We start from the raw sequence: 20797 nt of genomic DNA on the forward strand, positions 1-20797 counted from the left end.
GGGGGCTAGGTGAGGTAATGGGGGGCTAGGTGAGGTAATGGGGGGCTAGGTGAGAGAATGGGGGGCTAGGTGAGAGAATGGGGGGCTGTGTGAGGTAATGGGGGGCTAGGTGAGAGAATGGGGGGCTAGGTGAGGTAATGGGGGCTGTTGAGGTAATGGGGGGCTGTGTGAAGTAATGGGGGGCTGTGTGAGGTAATGGGGGGCCGCTACACACTAAGCACCCTGTCCTATCTGTCCGGGTGTCAGGACACACACCGTGCCAGCACCGGCCGCACCTCGCTGTGACTGGCACCGCACCCGCACGCCCAGGACCCTCAGCCAGCCATGCCAGCCGGTGCCGGAGCACGCGCAATGCCCGCCGGAGCCTCCCCCCCACCCCCGGGCTGCTGCCCTGCTGCTCCCGGTGAGTTGTTTTCCGTTCTCCCCGTGCGATTTGTGTGAGCTCACAGTGAGAGTGTCCGGCCCCGCAGGCCCCGGGCTGCGCTGCGCTTTCCTCGCCCCTCAGCGCCGCCGCGCTCCCCCGCACCCATCGCGGCGAGACCCCGGTGAAGTGCGCGCGCAGCCCAGTGACGTCACAGGCACCTGCTCTCAGCGCCGCTCCGATTGGCCGGGAGAGCTTGCGCGATCAGCTGTGGAGAGACCCTCACACCTCCAGCAGCATGGCAGCATCAGCTGGGCACGGGGCAGGACTGAGTGCGGGGGCTGCTGGGAGTGGGACCTGGATCAGACCCTCATTGACTATCACTAAATAAATTGTAATGACATAAAGAGTGGGCTCAGCTCTGGCCAAGAAGGACCCAGTGGGGGCCGATGCAGCTGGTTAATAACCCCTCCCCCTGCATTTAGCACCGTGGTAGAGGGAATGTTACAAAACATCTCACAAGCTGTAAAACCTGAACAAAAGTTAAAATTTCCTCCCTCTCCATAAAAGGAAACAGAACGGATTCTAAGACTAAAGTTTTTATTGAAAAGTACAATAGATAATGAACTGTGTGATTATAATAGATACACCCTCAATACGTGGTAGAGTAGAAACCAAAAACATATTTTAAAAAATGTTGTTCATGTAAACAAATTAGACCATAAATGGGTCTGAAACATAATTAATAATAGTAATGATAACATAGAGTAAAGTGAAACAATTAGTGAAGAGAGAAGAGGACAAGGTGTTTTTAGGGGATAATAAAAATATAAGAAAAACAGGAGGATACAGGGGAAATTAGTAGCATGTGCATCATTTTGTCGCCGTGAAACTATATTTAAAGGCAACTACATCTGTTTGTCAGGAGTGGACATTAAAATCCAAGGACAGAGAAGGTAGTAATAGCCAAAGTCGAAATGCCATGTCTTGTGGTTTACAATGAGGTATACATATTTAAATAATGGTCAGGACCATAACAACTAAATATATAAATGCAGTTTCTGATCAGGGAATTGGAACATCTGCAAGGACATAATGCAAAAAAAAAGGTCTAAACCTTGATACCCCACCCTTCCTAAAAAATAATAATTGCTACCCAAAGTAGTAACAAAATGCAGAAAACGGTAATGATACACTGATGCTATTTATTATGTGCATATTTTCACCTACTCCCTCTTTCCAAGTTGTATATATCATTTGAAGAGAGACTCATTGAACTTAATTTTTACTAATCACACAGTCTTGCTACCTCCCCCCCAAGTCTATAGTACTAAAATAGTTTGTTAATCTGTATATGAGTACATGTTAATATGAAAATCAACCTATCTTTCTTTTCCACATTCTGGTTATTACATGCTGGGAAATGGCATTTGTTTGCAATGGAGTAAATTATAATAAATGTGAATGAATTGCAGGAGGGTGGTTGCTTGCAATTCTTTTTTCTTTTCTTCAATGGTTGATTAAACATAATGGGTACATACAGGGTATAAAAATGCAGCACAGTTTCTAGTACAATTGAGCAGCATATACAAATACAAATAGAGATGTTCACAACGTACAACAATTTTCATCAATACAATGCATAATAATGGCAGCTTCTATGTAAAATTGTTATGTGCTATTCGTTGTCTGTATCTCTGTATTCTGTAATAAGTCCATAGGATAACATCACCGGGCAACAGGTAGTTTAGAATCATCAAGAATACAAAACAAAAACAGAGATACTGTGAAGTTTTGCTTTTCAAAAGTTGGTTATCAGAAACAAAGAGGTAAAGGCCAGAGCTGCATATTGTGTTTCGATGAAAAGTATAACAACTTGACAGGGCAGGGCTGTGGAATTACCAAATGATCTAGAAGATCTTACTGGCTATGGCCAACATCAGAAGTAATACTGGAGCTAGGAATGGGGTTAACCTCCCCTGAGGAAGGGCGTGAGAGGAATTCGGTCCAAGGGAACCATATTGGATGATAGCTAAAATGTTTTAGTAAGAATGAAAGCCAATTTTCCTCCAAAGCCTATATAGATTTTGCTTTCTGAACATATTCACTAATCGTAGGGGGATGTCTGCTTTCACTTCATGGTGATCAGGAATTTATCCTAATGAGGTTTTACATTATATAGTTACTCCAAGCACCATGACTGCTTGAGTTATTTGAAGTGGTTGTGGTGCCTGTAGTCTGTATATGCATCATTTCACTAAGAAACACTGTACATACTTAGTTTAGCCCATATGCTGAAGGTGTAACGTAAAATCTGACAGCGTTATTGGTGCGTCATTAGCCAGCCTGGAACAAGAGTTAATCCTGTGAACGTTTGTTGTCTACTTCAGCTATTTTACCTATTTAATCATTTATTTGGGGGGATATCTGTCTGTCTATCAAAAAAATGCAATTGCATTATTTAACATCACATTATGCTGTGTGGGACACATCAATCTTGGGGTAACATTCCAGTACCTGCTATTTGCAGATGCTGCTAGTTATTCTATCTCTTCCATTCGTCATATAAAGGATGAAGGGCTGGAGAGGAAGAGGCACTATCAGGATTATAAACTAAAGTACAAATTGGGAATTCAAAGTGAATTTAGACACTTTCTGCCAAAATAGCCAAATCAGAAATCTTCTTTAACCCCTTAAGGACCAAACTTCTGGAATAAAAGGGAATCATGACATGTCACAGATGTCATGTGTCCTTAAGGGGTTAAAGGATCACTATAGTGTCAGGAAAACAAACCTACATGACACTTTATTCCCCCCTTACTAGTGGCAATGTTTTACTACAAGCCACTATGTTAGCCTGTTTCTATTTATTTGGACCTGGAGTGGAGGTCCACCACTGTGCACATTAAAAAAACATACAGGAAAAGGTTCTGAGTGCCAGTTTTATAATTGCTTATATACTCACACCTTTCATAAGCATATGAAGCCTGAATTAACCAATGAAAGGTGTATTACAATCATTTATGGCCTTTTCACTTAACTGGGAATTTTGAATTGTTGAGGAAAATGATACATTAAAGGACAAATTAGCATGTTTAGATATTTTTCAAGTATTTTGGCCCCCAAAATTTTAATTTTTAAAATTTGTAAAGTTGTGGGTCGCCAGCCCCTCCCTAACTGATCCCCACCTCCCTGTCTCATGTACACAAGCTCTTACATGTACTCTCAGAGTAACACAATTTAGGTGTATAAACTGTTATCCGAAGTCACAGAACAGCCCGCCCTGCAGTTTGTCACACCTCCACTCACACCTGTAAAATTAAAGTGTCACTCTTGTCCATTTGAAATGCTGGGAGGAATGCACTTGCCAGACACATATGTACATGTAGACCTATTTACAAATGCATCTGGTTACCTGTATGATGGGAGGAAGTGATCTGATTTCCCATCCTCCCAGCACTGCAATCAGAGTAAAAGGTGGACGGCTGTGCTCCCAAGTAAGGGGCCCGCTCTATAGGATATCTTCAATGCCGCCCAGTTGGGGAGATATCTTTCCAACTGGAACCTTGTGGGCCCCTGGCTTGAGTGGGCCCCTTACCAAAGTTTTGTCCTAACCACCCTGATGGCGACCCTGCTTATATACTAAACATCTGGCAGCAAATTTAGAAATGTATGACAACATTCTAGCTAAAATAGCCAAGCTGAGTTTTCTAGATGAGCTATTCTTGCTCCATCCAATGGGGGAACCTAATTCGGTGTGTGCTTTGCGCACATTAGGCCTTCGCCATAGGAAAGATTTGATTCAATGTGAAAGGCCAGGAAGTGCCTGGTATACAGCCACTAGAGCCAGGCTTAACACTACAATATTAACATCGCAGATGATCTGAAACTGCAATGTTTGCAGCTGCGGAGCTTAAATGGCAGGCACACTGCACCCAGACCACTTCAATGAGATGAAGTAGCCTGAGTACCTATAGTGTCCCATTAAGCATTATAGTTGACTTTGAGAAAAATAGCAGAATTTTTTCAGTTTTGGCTTCTTTGGTCTAAACTGTGAAAATTAACTTTGAATTTATATTCTCAATTATACTCAGATGACAGAGCATCTCCTCTTAGTAGCAGGTGCACATCCTCATCATGTACCACTGACTGTACAGCATGCTAAAACGTCACATCCACACTAGAGGGCGCTGGTCACAGATCAGTACTTTCTATAAAGAGCCTTATGCATGGAAGACATATTTGTTTCGGGCAAAATCTGTAGTAACCGCATATAAAATATACCTATACAGGCCCGGACAAGAGCCTCTGATTAAAACAACTAACAAAAAAACAACAACAAAAAACTGAGCTCCTATGTGCTAGAAAGACCACGGACATGTAGAGCATTGCGCAGGGTGAAGTGCTGGCAAAGTACGGAAGTTGCCAGGTTTCCGGCATGGCCCGGAAGTGACGTCACTCCCCGCAGTTTGTGTTTGAATTTAATGGCGCGGTAAAGAGCGGAGTCAGGTGAGTCCCCTGTAAACAATGCATTCAGTAACTGTCCACGGCATCACATCCTATTAATCTCCGAGTATTACGTTATAAAGCAGTGTAGGTGGTGTTTTTTCGGATACGGTGCTTCGGAGTGTGTTGGTGCCATATTACCCCCATCAGGAACCTTGTATTGGGGGCAGCTCTCATGGATTAACCCCTTGCTGTCGGTAATACAGCTGGCCCTTGCTGTCTGTAATACAGCTGGCATGGGGTGTCAGTGTATGGCAGTAATACAGCTGGCATGGGGTGTCAGTGTCTGGGTGTGTGGTGTCTGTCACAGGGAAACATGAGTTAACTGTAATGTTTTGCTGCAGTCACATGACATGTAAGAAGCTTCTTTACCTCTTGACTCAATACACTTACACAGCTAATTAAATATGATAACATACACAATTATCCATCATGGCACTGTGCCTGCAGGGACTGTCACTAGATAGAGTAGCCTGCCAGGTTTGTTGGTGAGAAAGATCATAATCCCCTAAAAGTTACCAGGTTTGCCTGGACTAGGGAGGGAATTTAGTACAAATTTAATAAGTTTTTATTTTAGTATTGACTGGATCTGATCCTGAGAAATATTTTGATATCTCTTAACTGATCTCCACCCTGTGCTGTGGAGTGGGCTGTTTCCGCATGCTCTGGCAGTAGACACAACTTAAAGGGATTCTATAGTGTTAGGAATTCAGATTTCTATTCCTAACACTATACTGCCCTCTGGTCCTCTCCCCTGGCACATAAAGAGTTAACAAAAACAAACAAACCCCCCCCCCCCAAAAAAACTATTTACTCACCAGATTCCAGCACTGATCTATCGTTCGGCACTGGGTCAGCACTCTGCCTCCTCAGATATCATCTGGTGAGCACAATAGCCACTCCCATAGGAACACATTGCCCCGATGCTTTCCTATGGGGTTTTCACTGATGCTGGATGTCAAGCAATGTTTAAGGTAATCAGTCCCTTAGAATCTCGGAAGCGCCTCTAGTGGCTGTCTCAGAGAAAGCCACTGGAGGCAGTCTTAGTGCTGCAAAGCAATCATTGCAGTTTCTTGAAAACTGCAATAATTTACATTGCATAACTTCGTAGGACAGGGACCAAGACCACTTTAATGAGATTAAAGCGGCACTGTCATGCCGAACTTACCTTTCCCTAATCTCTTCTTCTTCTTCTCTCCCTCTCGCAGGATCTGTTCTTCTTTTTTTCCATATCTGCTCTAGTTTTTTATAACCCCTTAAGGACGGCGGGCGTGTTATGCCGTACTTGGGGACCCGGCTCTAAATGCCGTCGGGCGTCATAGTACATCCCCGCTGTCCAGGGGACTTACCCGCTCGCTTGCAATCCCTTTCCGGTGATCGCGATGGGGGGACTTGCCTGGCACCTCATGCCTCCCTAAATATAGTAAAAATCTTACTGTATTCAAGCCAGAAGAATACATGTAGTTGCACTGGTGACTATAGTGTCCCTTTAAGGGGTTAAACCATAAGACAAAGTAAGGACTACTTTGTCTTATGCATTTTTCCAGTGGCTGCTCACTGTTGTAAAAAAAAAAAAAAAAACACCCTTCTCATTAAAGGCCCCATGGTTGTGCAACTATTAACTAGCGGGGGGGACATAGTGTCCCCCCGGAACCCCCTCCTGTGCCCCGCGAGTGGTGCCTATTTAATTAAACGAGGGACATAGAGTTCCTCCCGGCCCCCACCCCTGAGCGGTAGGTGGGGGCCCTAAATGACAATAGGGGGGACCTATTGTTCTCCAACCGGCCCCACCCATGAGCAGTGGGTGGGGGCCCTAAATGACAATAGGGGGACCTATTATACCCCCCCCCCCCGGCCCGACCCTTCAGCGGCGGTTGGGGGCCCTAAATGACAATAAAGGTGGGACCTATTGTCCCCCCCGGTCCCAACCCATGAGTGACGGGTGGGGGCCCTAAAAGACAATGGGGTGGGGCTGCTTTTATCCCCCCATGCCCCCACCCATCGGCGACAGGTGGGGGCTAAATAAAAAAAAAATACCCCACCCAGGTGACTTAGGGGTCCCCAAGCCCCTAGTCACCAACCCCCACCCTAAAAAAAATAAAATAGAGCCCTACCTACCCCCCTCACCATAAAAATAGTGGGGGGGACGGGGACATTAAACTAAATACCTGTAAATAAAGCATATTGCCATTTGATGTCTTCTTTTTTTTAAAACCTTCTTATTTCAGCCCCAAAAAAGGCCAAATTAAAATCCATTAAGCTCATCAAACTTATAAAATGAAAAAAGACATGTGCTCAGAAAAAGATCCACTATTTACCTATCAGAGCACTCTTATTGGTTGGCAAAAGAAGACACTCACATATGGGACCCAGAGAAAATACAAAAGCCTAACCGCTTGCTCTATGAGTAGTTTTTACTATGTTTAAACAAGATTTATTCTACATGTGTTGTTGCAGAGGCATTATCTTAAAAGCATATATGATTTGTCCTACTCTTACCTTGAGTTTATGAAAGTGTATAACATGCCATTTATTGTATGTAAGGTTTATTTTCCACAAATACAACAGGAAGGGTCACGGATATCCTTTTTTACCATGACAAAGAAGAAAGACACTTTATAATGGTGGAGGTATATGGAATTGAAACACATTTGGGGAACAATAACGCTTTACCAGTTGAAGTAGAAAGTGCAAGTTAATAAAATGATAGAAGCCAGTATGTCTATTTAAGGAGTCTCGGAAGACATGCATATACATGTCGTTGATGAGACAAAGTGGGTAATACGTTTGTATTTAAAGCTTGTTTAAAATGATAGACTAACTCTCTTAAGTTATTTACCGTTCAGCAAACTTTCTCTTTTTCTTTCAGACATGCTGAAATTCAAGTTTGGAAATCGCGGCGTTGCGGATTCTTCCATCTCAGACCCTATTACTAGTAGGGCTGCTAGACTCAACAACTTCTTCCAGGTACTGTCACAGACCATCTTCACCTGCTGTATTTAAATGTTATTTTATTTAATATTTCCTATATAGTGTTGTTATTCAGGGTACTTTACATTAATCTGTAATGATATAGCTATTAATTTGTAATTTGATTGGACAATCAAAGATGCACATAAAACTGTGGAATCAGTTGGCATGAGGCAGGACTCACATTACAACATGTGGGATCATAGATAGTGTTTTGGTTTAAATTAGGGATAGACCGATAACCGGTTCGGCCGATAATCCGGATTTTGGCAAATACTGGTATCGGCCACTATTGATACCAATATTGCAGATAATGTGAGAGGCGGTGGTGGCCCAGCGCACGCAGGGCCTGCGCGTCCATCAGGCAACACAGCACTCCTCCCTACCTGTCACTCAGTGTAGCATGGTTGACCGGAGCATAGCGGACCACGGTACAGGAGCTTCAGTTTCCTGTAACTGGCCAGACTGACAGGAAGTCACGCTACAAGAGCGATAATGAGGCACATCAGGGATGGGAGAGTACCACTAAGGAGAGGGGACACACATTAAAGGAAAGGGGGTAAAAGAGGGGGGGGGGGGGATGAGGACCATTAAGGGACAGGGAGGGGAGAGGTACACTAAGTGACAGGGAGGGGAGGTGTGGAGAAAGGAACACTAAGTGACAGGGAAGGGAGGGAAGAGGTACACTAAGGGACAGGGAAGGGAGGCGAGGGGAAGTGAGAGGAACACTAAATATTCTTAAAAAAAAATCTGACTGGCATGTATATTTTGTACCTAGATTTGTGTAGAAATGTAATTTTTTCAAAGCGGTAAATGTCCAGAATATCGGTATTGGTAAGTTATCGGCCTAAATGTTCACAGATTATCACTATCAGTATCTGTCCCCCAAAAAATCAATATCGGTAGATTCCTAGTTTAAATACTCTGAGCACTAAAAAAACACTAGCTTAATGAAGCAGATTTGGTGTATAGATCATGTCCCGATTTGTTGTATAGATCATGTCCCGATTTGGTGTATAGATCATGTCCCCACAGTCTCACTGCTCAATCCTCTGCCATTTAGAAATGTTATCACTTTTGTACCTGTTTATGCAGCCCTAACAACCCATCATCTGGCTTAGACTCACACAGCCAACATGAAAAAATTGAAAAAAACATGAAAAAAAGTTTCATTTTCAATAAGATCTGACAGCACAGTGTGTTTTCTTTAGAAGTTATCTCCTGCATTGTTAATTTACCTTTAATCACACACAGGAGCTTGTTGCAGGCTATAGTAGGCTATTAGCAAAGCAGGAGATAAGAAATTGTACATTAAACAGACTGTACAATAAAGGAAATTTACAAATTAGATATCTCTTTATAGCGAGTGTGTAGGGAGGCTGTGTAAGTCACATGCAGGGGCAGTGTGCCTTTGGCTGCGTAAACCAAGTGATTTAACTGATAAATGGAGGAGAATTGAGCAGTTATAATGCAGGGGCATGATATATACACCCAAACCACTCCATTAAGCTAAAGTTGTTTTGCAGCTTATGTACTGTTAAATAACTTTGATGGAAATTAACTGGTGTGATCAGGTGAGGCTAGGAAGGTAGTTGAATTATGGATATCAAGGTAGACATTTATGAGAGGGATTTCTAACCAAGAGCCAAAAACAAGTGTTCATTGTTCATGAAGATGGTTGATTGGATGTAAGGAGGGATTTTGTACACAAAGTAGGAGGGTTGGAGCTAGAAGTGCAAGGAAATTGAGGAGATGGAGATGTAAGAGTACAGTCACGAGATATACATTTGTATGGAAGAGAATTTTAAAAGATTTACTGAAGACATGAGTAGACCAGTAGTGAGTAGTCACTTTTGTGACTGGGAAAATATTTGAAGGGCTATTAAGGGATAATATTCAGGAATTCATTCGGAAGAACTTTATTAGCAATAATCAGCATGGTTTTATGAAACATAGGTCATGTCAAACTAACCTAATTGCATTCTACGAAGAAGTAAGTAGAAGTATAGATCTGGGTGTTGCAATCTACTTGGATTTTGCCAAGGCATTTGATACGGTTCCTCACAATAGGTTAGTCTTCAAACTAAAAGAAATTGGTCTAGAAGAATATTCTTGTTCTTGGGTAGAACATTGGTTTAAGGATAGAGTACAATGAGTTGTCATTAATCGTAAATTTTCTGGACAAAAGTGGTAAGTGGTGTCCCTCAGGGTTCTGTTTTTGGACCGCTTCTATTTAACATATTTATAAATGATCTTGAAATAGGCATTGAAAGCCATTGTTCAGTGTTTGCAGATGACATACAACTTTGTAAAGTAATACAATGTGAGCAGGATATTGCCTTGCTGCAGAGGGATTTGGATAGATTGGGGGTCTGGGCACTAAAATGGCAGATTAAATTTAACATAAAGAAATGCAAAGTTGTGCACTTCGGGGTCAAGAATGCACAAACAACTTACACCCTAAATGCTAGTGAATTAGGGATAACCACACACGAGAAGGATTTGGGAATTGTTATAGATAACAAATTAGGCAGCAATATGCAATGTCAATCTGCAATTGCTAAGTCCAGTAAGGTTTGGTCACGTATAAACAGGGGCATAAATTCTCGGGATGAAAATATGATTTTGCCTCTTTATAAATCGCTGGTAAGGCCACACCTTGAATATGATGTGCCATTTTGGCCACCTGTTTTAAAGAAGAATATCATGGCACTAGAAAAAGTGCAGAGACGAGCTACAAAATTGATAAAAGGAAAGGAGCATTTTAGTTACGAAGAAAGGTTAAGAATCTCTTTAGTTTGGTAAAACGGCTCCTCAGAGGGGATATGATAACATTATACAAATATATTTGGGTCCAGTACAAACCATTATCTGGAAATCTATTTATAAACAGGGCTATACATAGGACACGAGGTCACAAATTTAGGCTGGAAGAAAGGAGATTTCATCTAAGGCAAAGAAAAGGTTTTTTTACAGTAAGAGCAATAAGAATATGGAATTATCTTCCTGAAGAGGTGGTTTTATCAGAGTCCATACAGATGTTTAAATTGCAATTGGATAAATACTTGCAAAAACATACAGTTTCAGTTTGTACCAGCTTCCAAATCAACTACCTGGATTATACCCATTGCAGATCTGAGTAGGTATGTGCGCTAATTTAACCATGTGGCTGGTAAGGTGAACCACAGCTTGCCCTTCGTCATCTATATGCAGACAGCAATTACTGAGATTACATTTTCCACACACACCTCCTTCTACTGCTCATAAATAATCAAGCACCGGCCTATTTGGTAAATGGCTGACCTCATACGGGTATTCTGTTTTGCCAGGAGGTTAAGTACTTCAGCTGTCTCATTAGTTATAATCTCAACCACCTCATCTAATCTTTATGATGCGGTTGAGCATGTGTATGGGGGTTCCATAACCATAAGTACCATCTTCAGCCCAAGTAGCAGGTCCATAATATTAATAATTTGTTGGGGTGACCATTCATCATCTTACCAATTACCTATATTTAATGGTGCTCACTTCTTCCTATGGTTTACATCATAGAGCTTAAGTCTCTCTGGTTTGGATTGGTAACAAGAAGAAGGATGATTTGAGCATACCTAGCACACATGCCCCCACCCAATCCTGTGGTTATTCTGAATACGCCTTCTTACCACAAATCCAGTATAAATGTTCTGTGGCTCTCCAGTTAGATGTAGCCGATAAATCAAACCATACCTCTCTTAAATTGGTGTAATTAACAAAAGGGTTGGTTGGCTCTGAGACATTTGAAGCTGACCACCAGGTAGTATTTTGGCTACTAGTATTATATGCTTTCTGCCCTAGACAAGTCAGCTCGCCTACAGGGGAGTTATACATTGAGCCTGCCGTAACTAAGCATACATGACTGATTCTGGATGTTTTTAATTGCCATTCCGATTTTTCCCGTGTGGTTGCTTAATTACTGGAGTGGGAAGGCATCTGTTGCTCATTTTTCTCAGAACCAGGGTACCATACTTCTCTTGCTTCCCATGGCCATTGGTCTCCCAGATTTGAACCTCCACATACAAAGCAGTTAGTTATATTAAGACTACTTGCAATACACTCCAGATCGATAAACAGGTTTTTTTTTTTTAAATTCTTTATTTTTCTTGTGCATGTAAATACGGATAACATTTTTCTTGCGATGCCACAATAGCATTGGCAAGTTGAGTAGGAACATTGGGTTTGACATGGCATGCGATTGACAGCACATTTTTAAATAATAATAATAACAGGCTAGGTCTACAAAGGTTATGTCAGAATATAAGATACGTTTTAACTAGAGGTTCTGATATTGCCAACATTGTCATGCTTAATGGTGATTGTTTTCAGAGGCAGCAATATCTGTTAACCTTGCTTTAAATCTCTAATTTATGAGAGCTTAAACATCAAAGTGAACATGAAGATGCAGTAAACAAGTAAATACAGGTAATGCTTAACACTGCAGTGTTTGCTATGTTAGGTGGCTAGATTCAAATCATTGGTCGTAGCAGGTTCATAAAAGTATGAAGGACACATCAAATGAAAAACCACAGGAAAACAATAAAAACTATAGCATTTGCAAATAGGAACCATATGAGGCATCAGTAGCTTGCTGCGGACAGTCTTTCGGTCATGGACCCAGGTATGCAGTGCTCTTTAGGTTCCTCAGCCGATGCCTCGTTGGGGCTGCGCTGGTCCCTGCCACGGTTGCCCATGTTGTCGCAGTTCAATGCGGGGGGTCAGTGGACGTGATGGATGTCGCTTGTATGAGTCAGTAGTCTGGGGTAGAGTTGCTCGTACGGTAGAGGGAGCCTGGTGTGTGCCCCTACTGCGTCTTGGTTGTTTTCGCAGTTTCTCCGCCCTGTGTGGGTAAGCTGTTTGTTTGTCTCTCAGATGTTTTCTCGCTGGTTTGGGCCTCCCCTGGGGTGACATTTTATGCTGCGGGTCAGGCGGCGGGCGGTTTGGCGGGTGTCTGGAGGTGGGCGTTAGCAAGGCCCCCTGCCTTAATCTGTGCTCAAGCTTAAGCCAGAAGTTTGTAAATATTAGTTCCAGGCTGGACACAGGGGCTTGTTGTACCTCATGTTTGCTCGTGAACCGCGTGGTCGCCGCCATCTTGGGTGGGTCTCCCCGACCTCCAGTTTGTTCCATGCTTGTTTCTGCCAAAGCTGGTAGTACTCCCAGTGGTGGACCGGGATCACCCCCACCGGTCCGGGGGGGGTGGGGGTTACGGGGTACCCATTTGTAGCAATCGGCTCGCGGGTCGCTCCAGACTGAGAGCTCGGCCGCCGCTCCCATCTCGTGCTCACCTGGCCGCATGCCTCCACGAGTATAGCCTGCCATCTGTCGTCCACTCCCGGGCCGCATTACCGGTTTACCGTATGGACTAAGGGTCAGTGCGTTGCTTGGGGTCATTTTGAGTCGTTTTTCGTGGGTCAGGAGTGACCATTTAGTTGATGTAGCTTAGATCAGGAGGGAGCCTCAAGCAGGCACGTCTTCCCTCCATGGCAGTCAGGCCCCGCCCCCGATAAACAGGTTTTTAACAGTGCGGAGAACTTTATCTTCAACACTCATCTCCTCATAAAAGGAATGGAATACTTGATGAGTTTGGGTTTCAAGGCCTATATATAGAATGGCTCCTGGGTTTGTCCCAGTACCATATGTTTGGAAACCGAAAAGATTCCCAAACGTATTAATAAATTGCTGGGGGTAAGAAATTGTCATGTGTATAGGATTACACTCCATTGATTTACAATGAGTAGTAGCTTCCCGCTTGTGAGGGCTGCAGGGAATGTTGTCCGTCTGATCCTCCTTTCCTTTCACAGAGGTCCCTTTGAGACACTCTGGCTATGAAACATTGGTAGGTGGTCAGGCTTTATTATGGCCATTAAAACACCTACTTGCTGCTCTCTGATATCTTTCTCAACCATGGTTTTTGAAGATCTTCTCGTACTTCCTTATGTCACTTTAATCAAGCTCCAGGGACTGGGTAGTTCGCTTCAACCTGATCTAACAACGATTCTCGGTATCTGGGGTAGCTTGCTGCCGCTGGTTTAACCCTAGAGTGATGAATCCAGGGAGTGACGTCCTCCACCTTTACAGTTCACAAACCTGTCCAAGTATGTCTGTCTGTTTTTTTTGGCCTTATGTGGTATATGGTACTGATGAAGGCTAACTGGATAAGCACCAAGCTTTAATTCAACATGTATAGGTGGTTATCTTTACAATAGGTACATTGATATCTTCCTAACTGTGGTCTGTCATTCCTAATCTCACCTCCTCCTCGCCTGCGTACTCCTGTAATTGCTACAGCTAGCATATCCACTTTCTTTTTCATCCTGCGTTCCTCCTCATGCTTCTTTTCAGCTTCCCTATTCAAATAAATCCTGTTTGCTACTTCCATTTAACTGTGTTATGGACATCCCTGCAAATCCCTCTAACTTTTGCAATTTCCTTTTAATGTCACTCTGGGCCTGGCTAATGAATACCGAATTAATCATACAAGAAATCAAGGGCTTCGGGATAAAAAAGGGGTATAAAGTCTGTATGATTCAAGCAGTTTCTCATAAAAGGCACTGGGAGATTCATCAGTTTTTTGTAATACTTCAGCTGTTCTTGACATATTTATAGCCTTTCCCCCACCTGCTTTCATGCCTGTAATAATGGCTTTTTGGTAAGCTTTTAAATTAACCATATCAGCACCTTTTATGTTCCAATTGGGATCTGTATTGGGGAAATGGGCAGCGGCCCAAGTCGCTGGGTTCAGTTGTTGCTGGGTACGTGCAGTCTCCGCAATAGCTTTAAGGGCCAATTGATTAATACAGGTCCTTTCCTTGGAACTGAATAAAGTCAATAGTAACTGCTGACATTCTGCCCATGTAGGGTTATGGGTCTGAATAATTGATGTAACCAAGTCAGTCATAGCTTATGGTTTGTCAGTATATGAGAGGTTATGGGTTTTCCAAATAAGCAGATCGGTAGTTGGAAAGGGAATGTATACAAATACAGGGTCTCCAATTGGCAATTGGCCATTGCCATCAATGTGTGTTGGGCCAGGTGTAAGTCGGAGGGGCAACTGTAAATGCCGGGGTTGGAGGGTACCAGGCGTTATATGTGTTAAAATGGGACTGCAGACATTTGTAGAATATTGTGGTCGGTTGGGGGTCAAATATATCCGTTTGTAATTTAGAAAGGGGATATTTCGGACAAGACTGGGAGGGGCCCATCTGGTAACAAAAAAAGGGTGAAAGTGTATTCCAGCATTTTATACCATTGACCATTTCGTCCATGTGTATTTTAGACTCCGTTACTGTTACTAAGAATTCTTCTAACAATTTTGACTGTTAATAATAAAATTGAACAATAATAAAATACGCAAAAATACACTCCTACCAAAAAGGGCGTCAGTTCAGGATACAAAGAACTAGTGGGGGTAGGCACAGGAATAGGTGTGTCCAGGACAGATGAGCCGGTATCTGAGGTGGGTGAGTGGGTTGGTGGAGACAATGGGGCAAGGAAGTGGAAACACCAGCTACACCAGTTCTAGCTTAGAAGGAAGAGTCAGAGGTTGGTAAGGGGAGATCATATTTGGGGTGGGGGGGGGGGTGTCCAAACTAGATGAAGTTGAGGGCTTAGTGGACTCTTAGTGATGCTCGTGGATGTTTCTGGATACCTGGGGTCTGGCACTGCAGGGAGGATTGTCCCCGATGCTGTGAGCCCTGTGGGGGAGAATGGTGCTGCCCGACCGGTGACTGTAAACGGCGCACACCATTCCCAAGAGTGTGGCCAGTGCCAGGAGAGACATGAGAGGGCAACCGCTTAACAAATGCTAGAGAGGGACTGGGGACTCCTGTGTGGGGGGCCCAATCGACTGATTTTGCCTCTGAGTGCCCGAAGTGCCTTGGAGATCCCTGCATTAGGACTGACTTGAGGGGGGCAGATGAAGCCTCTGCACCTTAGAGGACATTGTGTTGCAATGCTGTGGAAAGTCCTTTTCAAACTGCTAATTAGACCAGTGCTGCTGCTGTGGGGTGGTTTTCCAGTGGGAAGGGCACTCACTGTCTCTCCCTTCCTCTGCTTTCTTCCCCTCCCCTGCCCCCCTCTTTTTAAAAATGAAATGTATTTATTTTCCTTACCAAATGTCCAAGGCCTCCCTCACACTTAGCTGAAGCGCTGGAAGCCCCAGTTCCATTACCCTAAAACACATAGATGGCCCTTTCTTACATCAATGTTGCGCCATTCCGTGAAACCAGCAACATGAGACAGATGCATCTCCTATATTGAATCATTTCGAGTGGGCCACATGCTCACAGTACACTTCTTCAGTGTTTTGTTTTTATTTTTTTATTATATATATATTTTATTTTTTAATTTTGTATTTTTATTTTAGACATTTCTATAATGTCTGGCCGAGCATGCCTGACACAAGATCTTTGGGAGTATTGGGGGACAATCCCGTAGATGCCCGAGAGAGGGTCTTCACGCAATAGGCCTTTCTCCTTTTTCTGTAACCCCCCTTTGTAAAGGTGTAGTAGTGTTTTTTTTGTTTTTGTTTTGTTTTTACACAAGTACTGATATCCTGGCTCCTAAGCCTTACAAAGTATTACATATGATCCTATTCATGGGCACATAAATTACTTTTCCTTTTTGTATCACTTCCGACACCGCTTAACGCTTCTGGTATCTGATGTCTGCGATGCAAATGTTATGCTGCATTATTATTCGACACTGTTAAGTCCATAACAAACTTTTAATTTACTCGTATTTTACATTGACTTACACTTGCTACCAATACTGTTTTTACCCCCAGATTATTGTCTCTGCCTAGGTCATGCTATACTACCATTCTAACACCTATGCTTGCCATTGCTTAACCTTAATATGCCATCTTATTCTGTGATACCTTGACTCTATTTGAGTTTTCTGGATCTGTTTTGTTATGTTTTGTTAAGCAACACAACACTACTGTTTTGTATCTGCGCTATATTTTCGGCGCATACTATGTTTGTTACTGCATATTATTATACAGTTGGTTTGTTTCTTATGCACATTACCATTATGTTCAGCTGTGAAATGATGAACCATTACCAGCAGGACCGTTGCCACAATAAAAGACAATTTAAAAAAAAAGCTAAAATATATCAGGAGCAAACAGGTTCAGTTTATAAAACCCATCATTTGACAAACTTGTGACTGGAATTCACAAAGAAATTAAGCAACAATGAGTAGGATGGGCACTCCGGTGGGTCTTAAATGTGAAAGGGGAAGAATCTACCCCAATAGTCCTTAAAAATAAGGAAGTAAATAAATGTATGTATAGTAGTCTGTCTGAGATTATTTGGAACTTTCTGAAATGGGATGATTTTCACTTAATCAGGATGAATATATTTGGGTGAAAAAGGGGACATTGTTGTGCATTCAGAGCAGAACCAAAAACAGATTAAGCGTGACTGCTGTTAAGCATTAAATTTAGTTAGGTCATGCACAAACTGTGTCTGTGTTTTTTATAACTCCTACCCAGTTCTGGTGCACTGTAGATATTATAAACTCTATTAAACCAAATTACTGTAGTTCATCAAACCCTTGCTGTAGTTACTATAGAAACATTATGATCTTGCTACCAATCCTGTTTGCTGGAAAAGTAGTTATATTAAGGGAACCAGATAAAGTAGAGCTGTTATTGACACAGTTTTTAGTTATACATTTAGCTATTTCACCACTTTCGTGTTTGCAACTGGTTGGATTAATTGAATTAATATTTTAATAAATTAAACTTTCTTATATTTATCCTGGTTTAAAAGTTATAATTTTGTATTATGTTCAAATATTCGTTATTTACACAGAAATGTACGTATTTAACAGATATGGAAAACAGTGTCACCTTTAGTCTTTTGATCAACAATCTATTGACTGCTTTTAAATGAAACCCATCTAGACCATTGTACATATCTGGGATCAGTGTTTTAACACTTGGGAGGTTCATAGGAAGGCCTCAATAGCTTTTTTTCAGACCAGATAAATCCAACAGAGAAGTGTCAATCAACATGATTGATGAATGTACTGACTGTTATTTTCAACAAAGAATGTAATTAAAATCTGGCTTCTTTGTGCTCTTTGACTACAGGTTTCTGATCTTCTGTTGAGAAACTTGGACCTTTTGTACCTATTGTTTTGTTTTCATTGTGAGTTGAGCTTCAAAGTGGATAGTAATTCATTGCTTGCGGTTCAGGTTCTAAATGCGTTAGTTGTAATATGTGAATCATAAACAAGAATATTTATAAAAATAATAAACACTTTTATCTTGGGAAATCAAATAATTATACAAATATGTAGTTTTACTGGCAATCAAATATTCTGCCATGATGACCCAGGGAAGCTACTTAACAAAACACAAGTGAAGTATACAAGGAAATATAATGCAGTTTAACATTTTCTATTAAGTTGACTCATTCAAGCACTTGAGATTGCTCCTATTCACACTTTGAACAGCAGGCTTTCACAGTTGGATACTGTGTTGCCTGCAGTGCTTTCAAGTTAGACAGCTCGAGTTACTGACTTCTATATGATCTTCCAATACATAAATTGAATGAGCAACAGCTTGTGATAGAATAAAGGGACACCACTTTGTCTTAAAGTGTTACTCCAATTAAAAAAACAGTGTTATATTAACACACTGTTTATTGTCGGAGTAACCCTGGCTGGCATGCTTTACCTCTTCTTCACCAAAAGAAAGAAGAAAAAAAAAGCAGAAACTCCTGTGATCATACACTGAGGCCATGTTCTCCCTGCAGCCTAAACCTGCTCCAGTGATGTCCCAGAGGGCAGACTGAAGGGAGGACTTGGACAGCATGCATGCTATGTGCGCTAACAACACTATATGTATGCACAGATTTAAAGGAACACCATAGGATCAGGAACACAAATATGTATTCCTGTCCCTATAGTGTTAAACCCACCATTTTGGTGATTTGCTCCTCCCCCCTAAACCTCCTTCGAATGGGTTAAAACTCACCTTATTTCCAGCGATTATAGGGAAAGCGTTGGATTGGCTGGAATCGGCAAGCAAGTGGGATGGGGGCAGAGCCAAACACTGTTTTGGCCAATCAGCACCTACTCGTAGAGATGCATTGAATCGATGCATGGAAATGCTGAACAGAAGTGCTGCCTACTGTGCATCACTGCCAAAGGAAGCACCTCCAATAGCCATCTGAGGAGTGGCCACTGTAGGTGTCCCTAGGGAGCAATGTTAATACTGCCTTTTCTCTGAAAAGACAATGTTTGCATGGAAATACCTGCAGGGAATGATTATACTCACCAGAACAAACACATTAAGCTGTAGTTGTTCTGGTGACTATAGTGTCCCTTTAATAGAGATACTGCAGATCCCTTTAATAATGAGGCCATTCATTAACCCTTTAACATAAGTCAGCTTACAACCCTTGTTCCAAGGCTGGTGTAAGATTCTACTGGAGGTGGATTTACAACTCTGTCTTCAAGCTGTATGTGCAGCATTTCAAACTGAAAATCTAAATATATGGACACCAAACACACCTTCTAAACACTGAAGTGGTATTGTCACTTGGAATAGCCCTTTAGTGACTGACTGTCTCACTGACAACCACTAGAGGCGCTTCCTTACATAATGTATCCATTGCTTCTACTATATAATAGAGATGAATTGGATGCAGTGCTTCTCTACAGGAAGTGTTGGATTGTTAGAGAGTGTGGTGATTGCTGTGCATGTAGGTTTTTAAAACGTTAGTTCACCAATGGTGTTAATCTGTGGACTTAAAAGGACATTCTAAGCACCAAACTAACTTAAGGGATCACTATAGGGTCAGGAACACAAACATATATTCCTGATCCTATAGTGTTAAAACCACCATCTAGCCCCCCTGGGCCCCTCATCTTACTGTATTCAAGCCAGAAACTGTAACTCTGCATGCTGTTTGCCTAAAAAAAACAAGCAGTCTGCTGACATCATCAGAAGTGGTAGCCTGATCCAATCACAGTGCTTCCCCATAGGATTGGCTGAGACTGACAAAGAGGCAGATCCAGCATGATTGAAACACAGCCCTGGCCAATCAGCATCTCCTCATAGAGATGAATTGAATCAACGAATCTCTATGAGGAAAGTTCATTGTCTGCATGCAGAGGGAGGAGATACTAAATATTTGGATGCATTTTAGGCAGCCATGACCCAGGTTGGCTCTCTAACAGCTATATGAGGAGTGGCCAGTGAAGTTATCACTAGGCTGTAATGTAAACACTGCATTTTCTCTGAAAAGACAGTGTTTACAGCAAAAAGCCTGAAGGTAATGATTCTACACACCAGAACAAATTCAATACGCTGTAGTTGTTCTGGTGACTATAGTGTCCCTTTAATCTTAATTAAGTGTTTTAAGGCATAGATGCCACAACCTTGCTGATAAAACCAGGGCCATTCCTGAGACACAGCACTGTTTGCTTTTTGCAATTTTGACTCCTCTGGGTGCTCTCAATCTGGCAGCCATTGGATGGTTTGTTCTAAAATAGATTCAATAATTTAATCTCTTTTATGGCCATTGGATGTGCATCTCTGAAAAGCCTTGGATTTGCAGATTGTAGCGAGTGCCTTTGCGAAAGTCTCTATGAGAAACATTTGATTGAACTCAGATCGAGCCTGTCCCAATGCTGAATTACCAATATGTATGTGAGTCCCAATGACCATCCTTTTAAACCAGGAGAACAATGCAATCTGCATGGAAATCCAATATATTCATTTTGAATTCTCACTCTGGTAAAAAAGCCGGAAAGCGCCCTCCCTACATTTGGCAATTTGTGTGGAGCTAGTTATCGAATATATGTTCTGAAGTGACACACACAGCTTATTTTACTGGCTAAAATGCTCTGCACATTGACATAGAGGGTTATTCACTAAAGGGAGAATTCAAAGTGAATTTCAAATTTAAG

The 20797-nt window shown here is 42.1% G+C and overlaps 1 protein-coding gene across 1 annotated transcript in view; it reads left to right on the top strand.

Annotated features, from left to right (window-relative positions):
• Positions 1–4828: 4828 nt before the first annotated feature.
• CIT (citron rho-interacting serine/threonine kinase) overlaps positions 4829–20797 on the top strand; it is a 103207-nt gene continuing 87238 nt past the window's right edge. Inside the window, exons 1-2 of the mRNA XM_063454602.1 lie at positions 4829–4870; positions 7737–7834. Coding sequence (XP_063310672.1) covers positions 7739–7834 — 96 coding nt within the window. The 5' untranslated portion in view covers positions 4829–4870; positions 7737–7738. The remainder of the gene's footprint in view (positions 4871–7736; positions 7835–20797) is intronic.

The sequence above is a fragment of the Pelobates fuscus genome, chromosome 5 (assembly GCF_036172605.1).
Source record: "Pelobates fuscus isolate aPelFus1 chromosome 5, aPelFus1.pri, whole genome shotgun sequence".
In the NCBI taxonomy this organism is placed as follows: domain Eukaryota; kingdom Metazoa; phylum Chordata; class Amphibia; order Anura; family Pelobatidae; genus Pelobates; species Pelobates fuscus.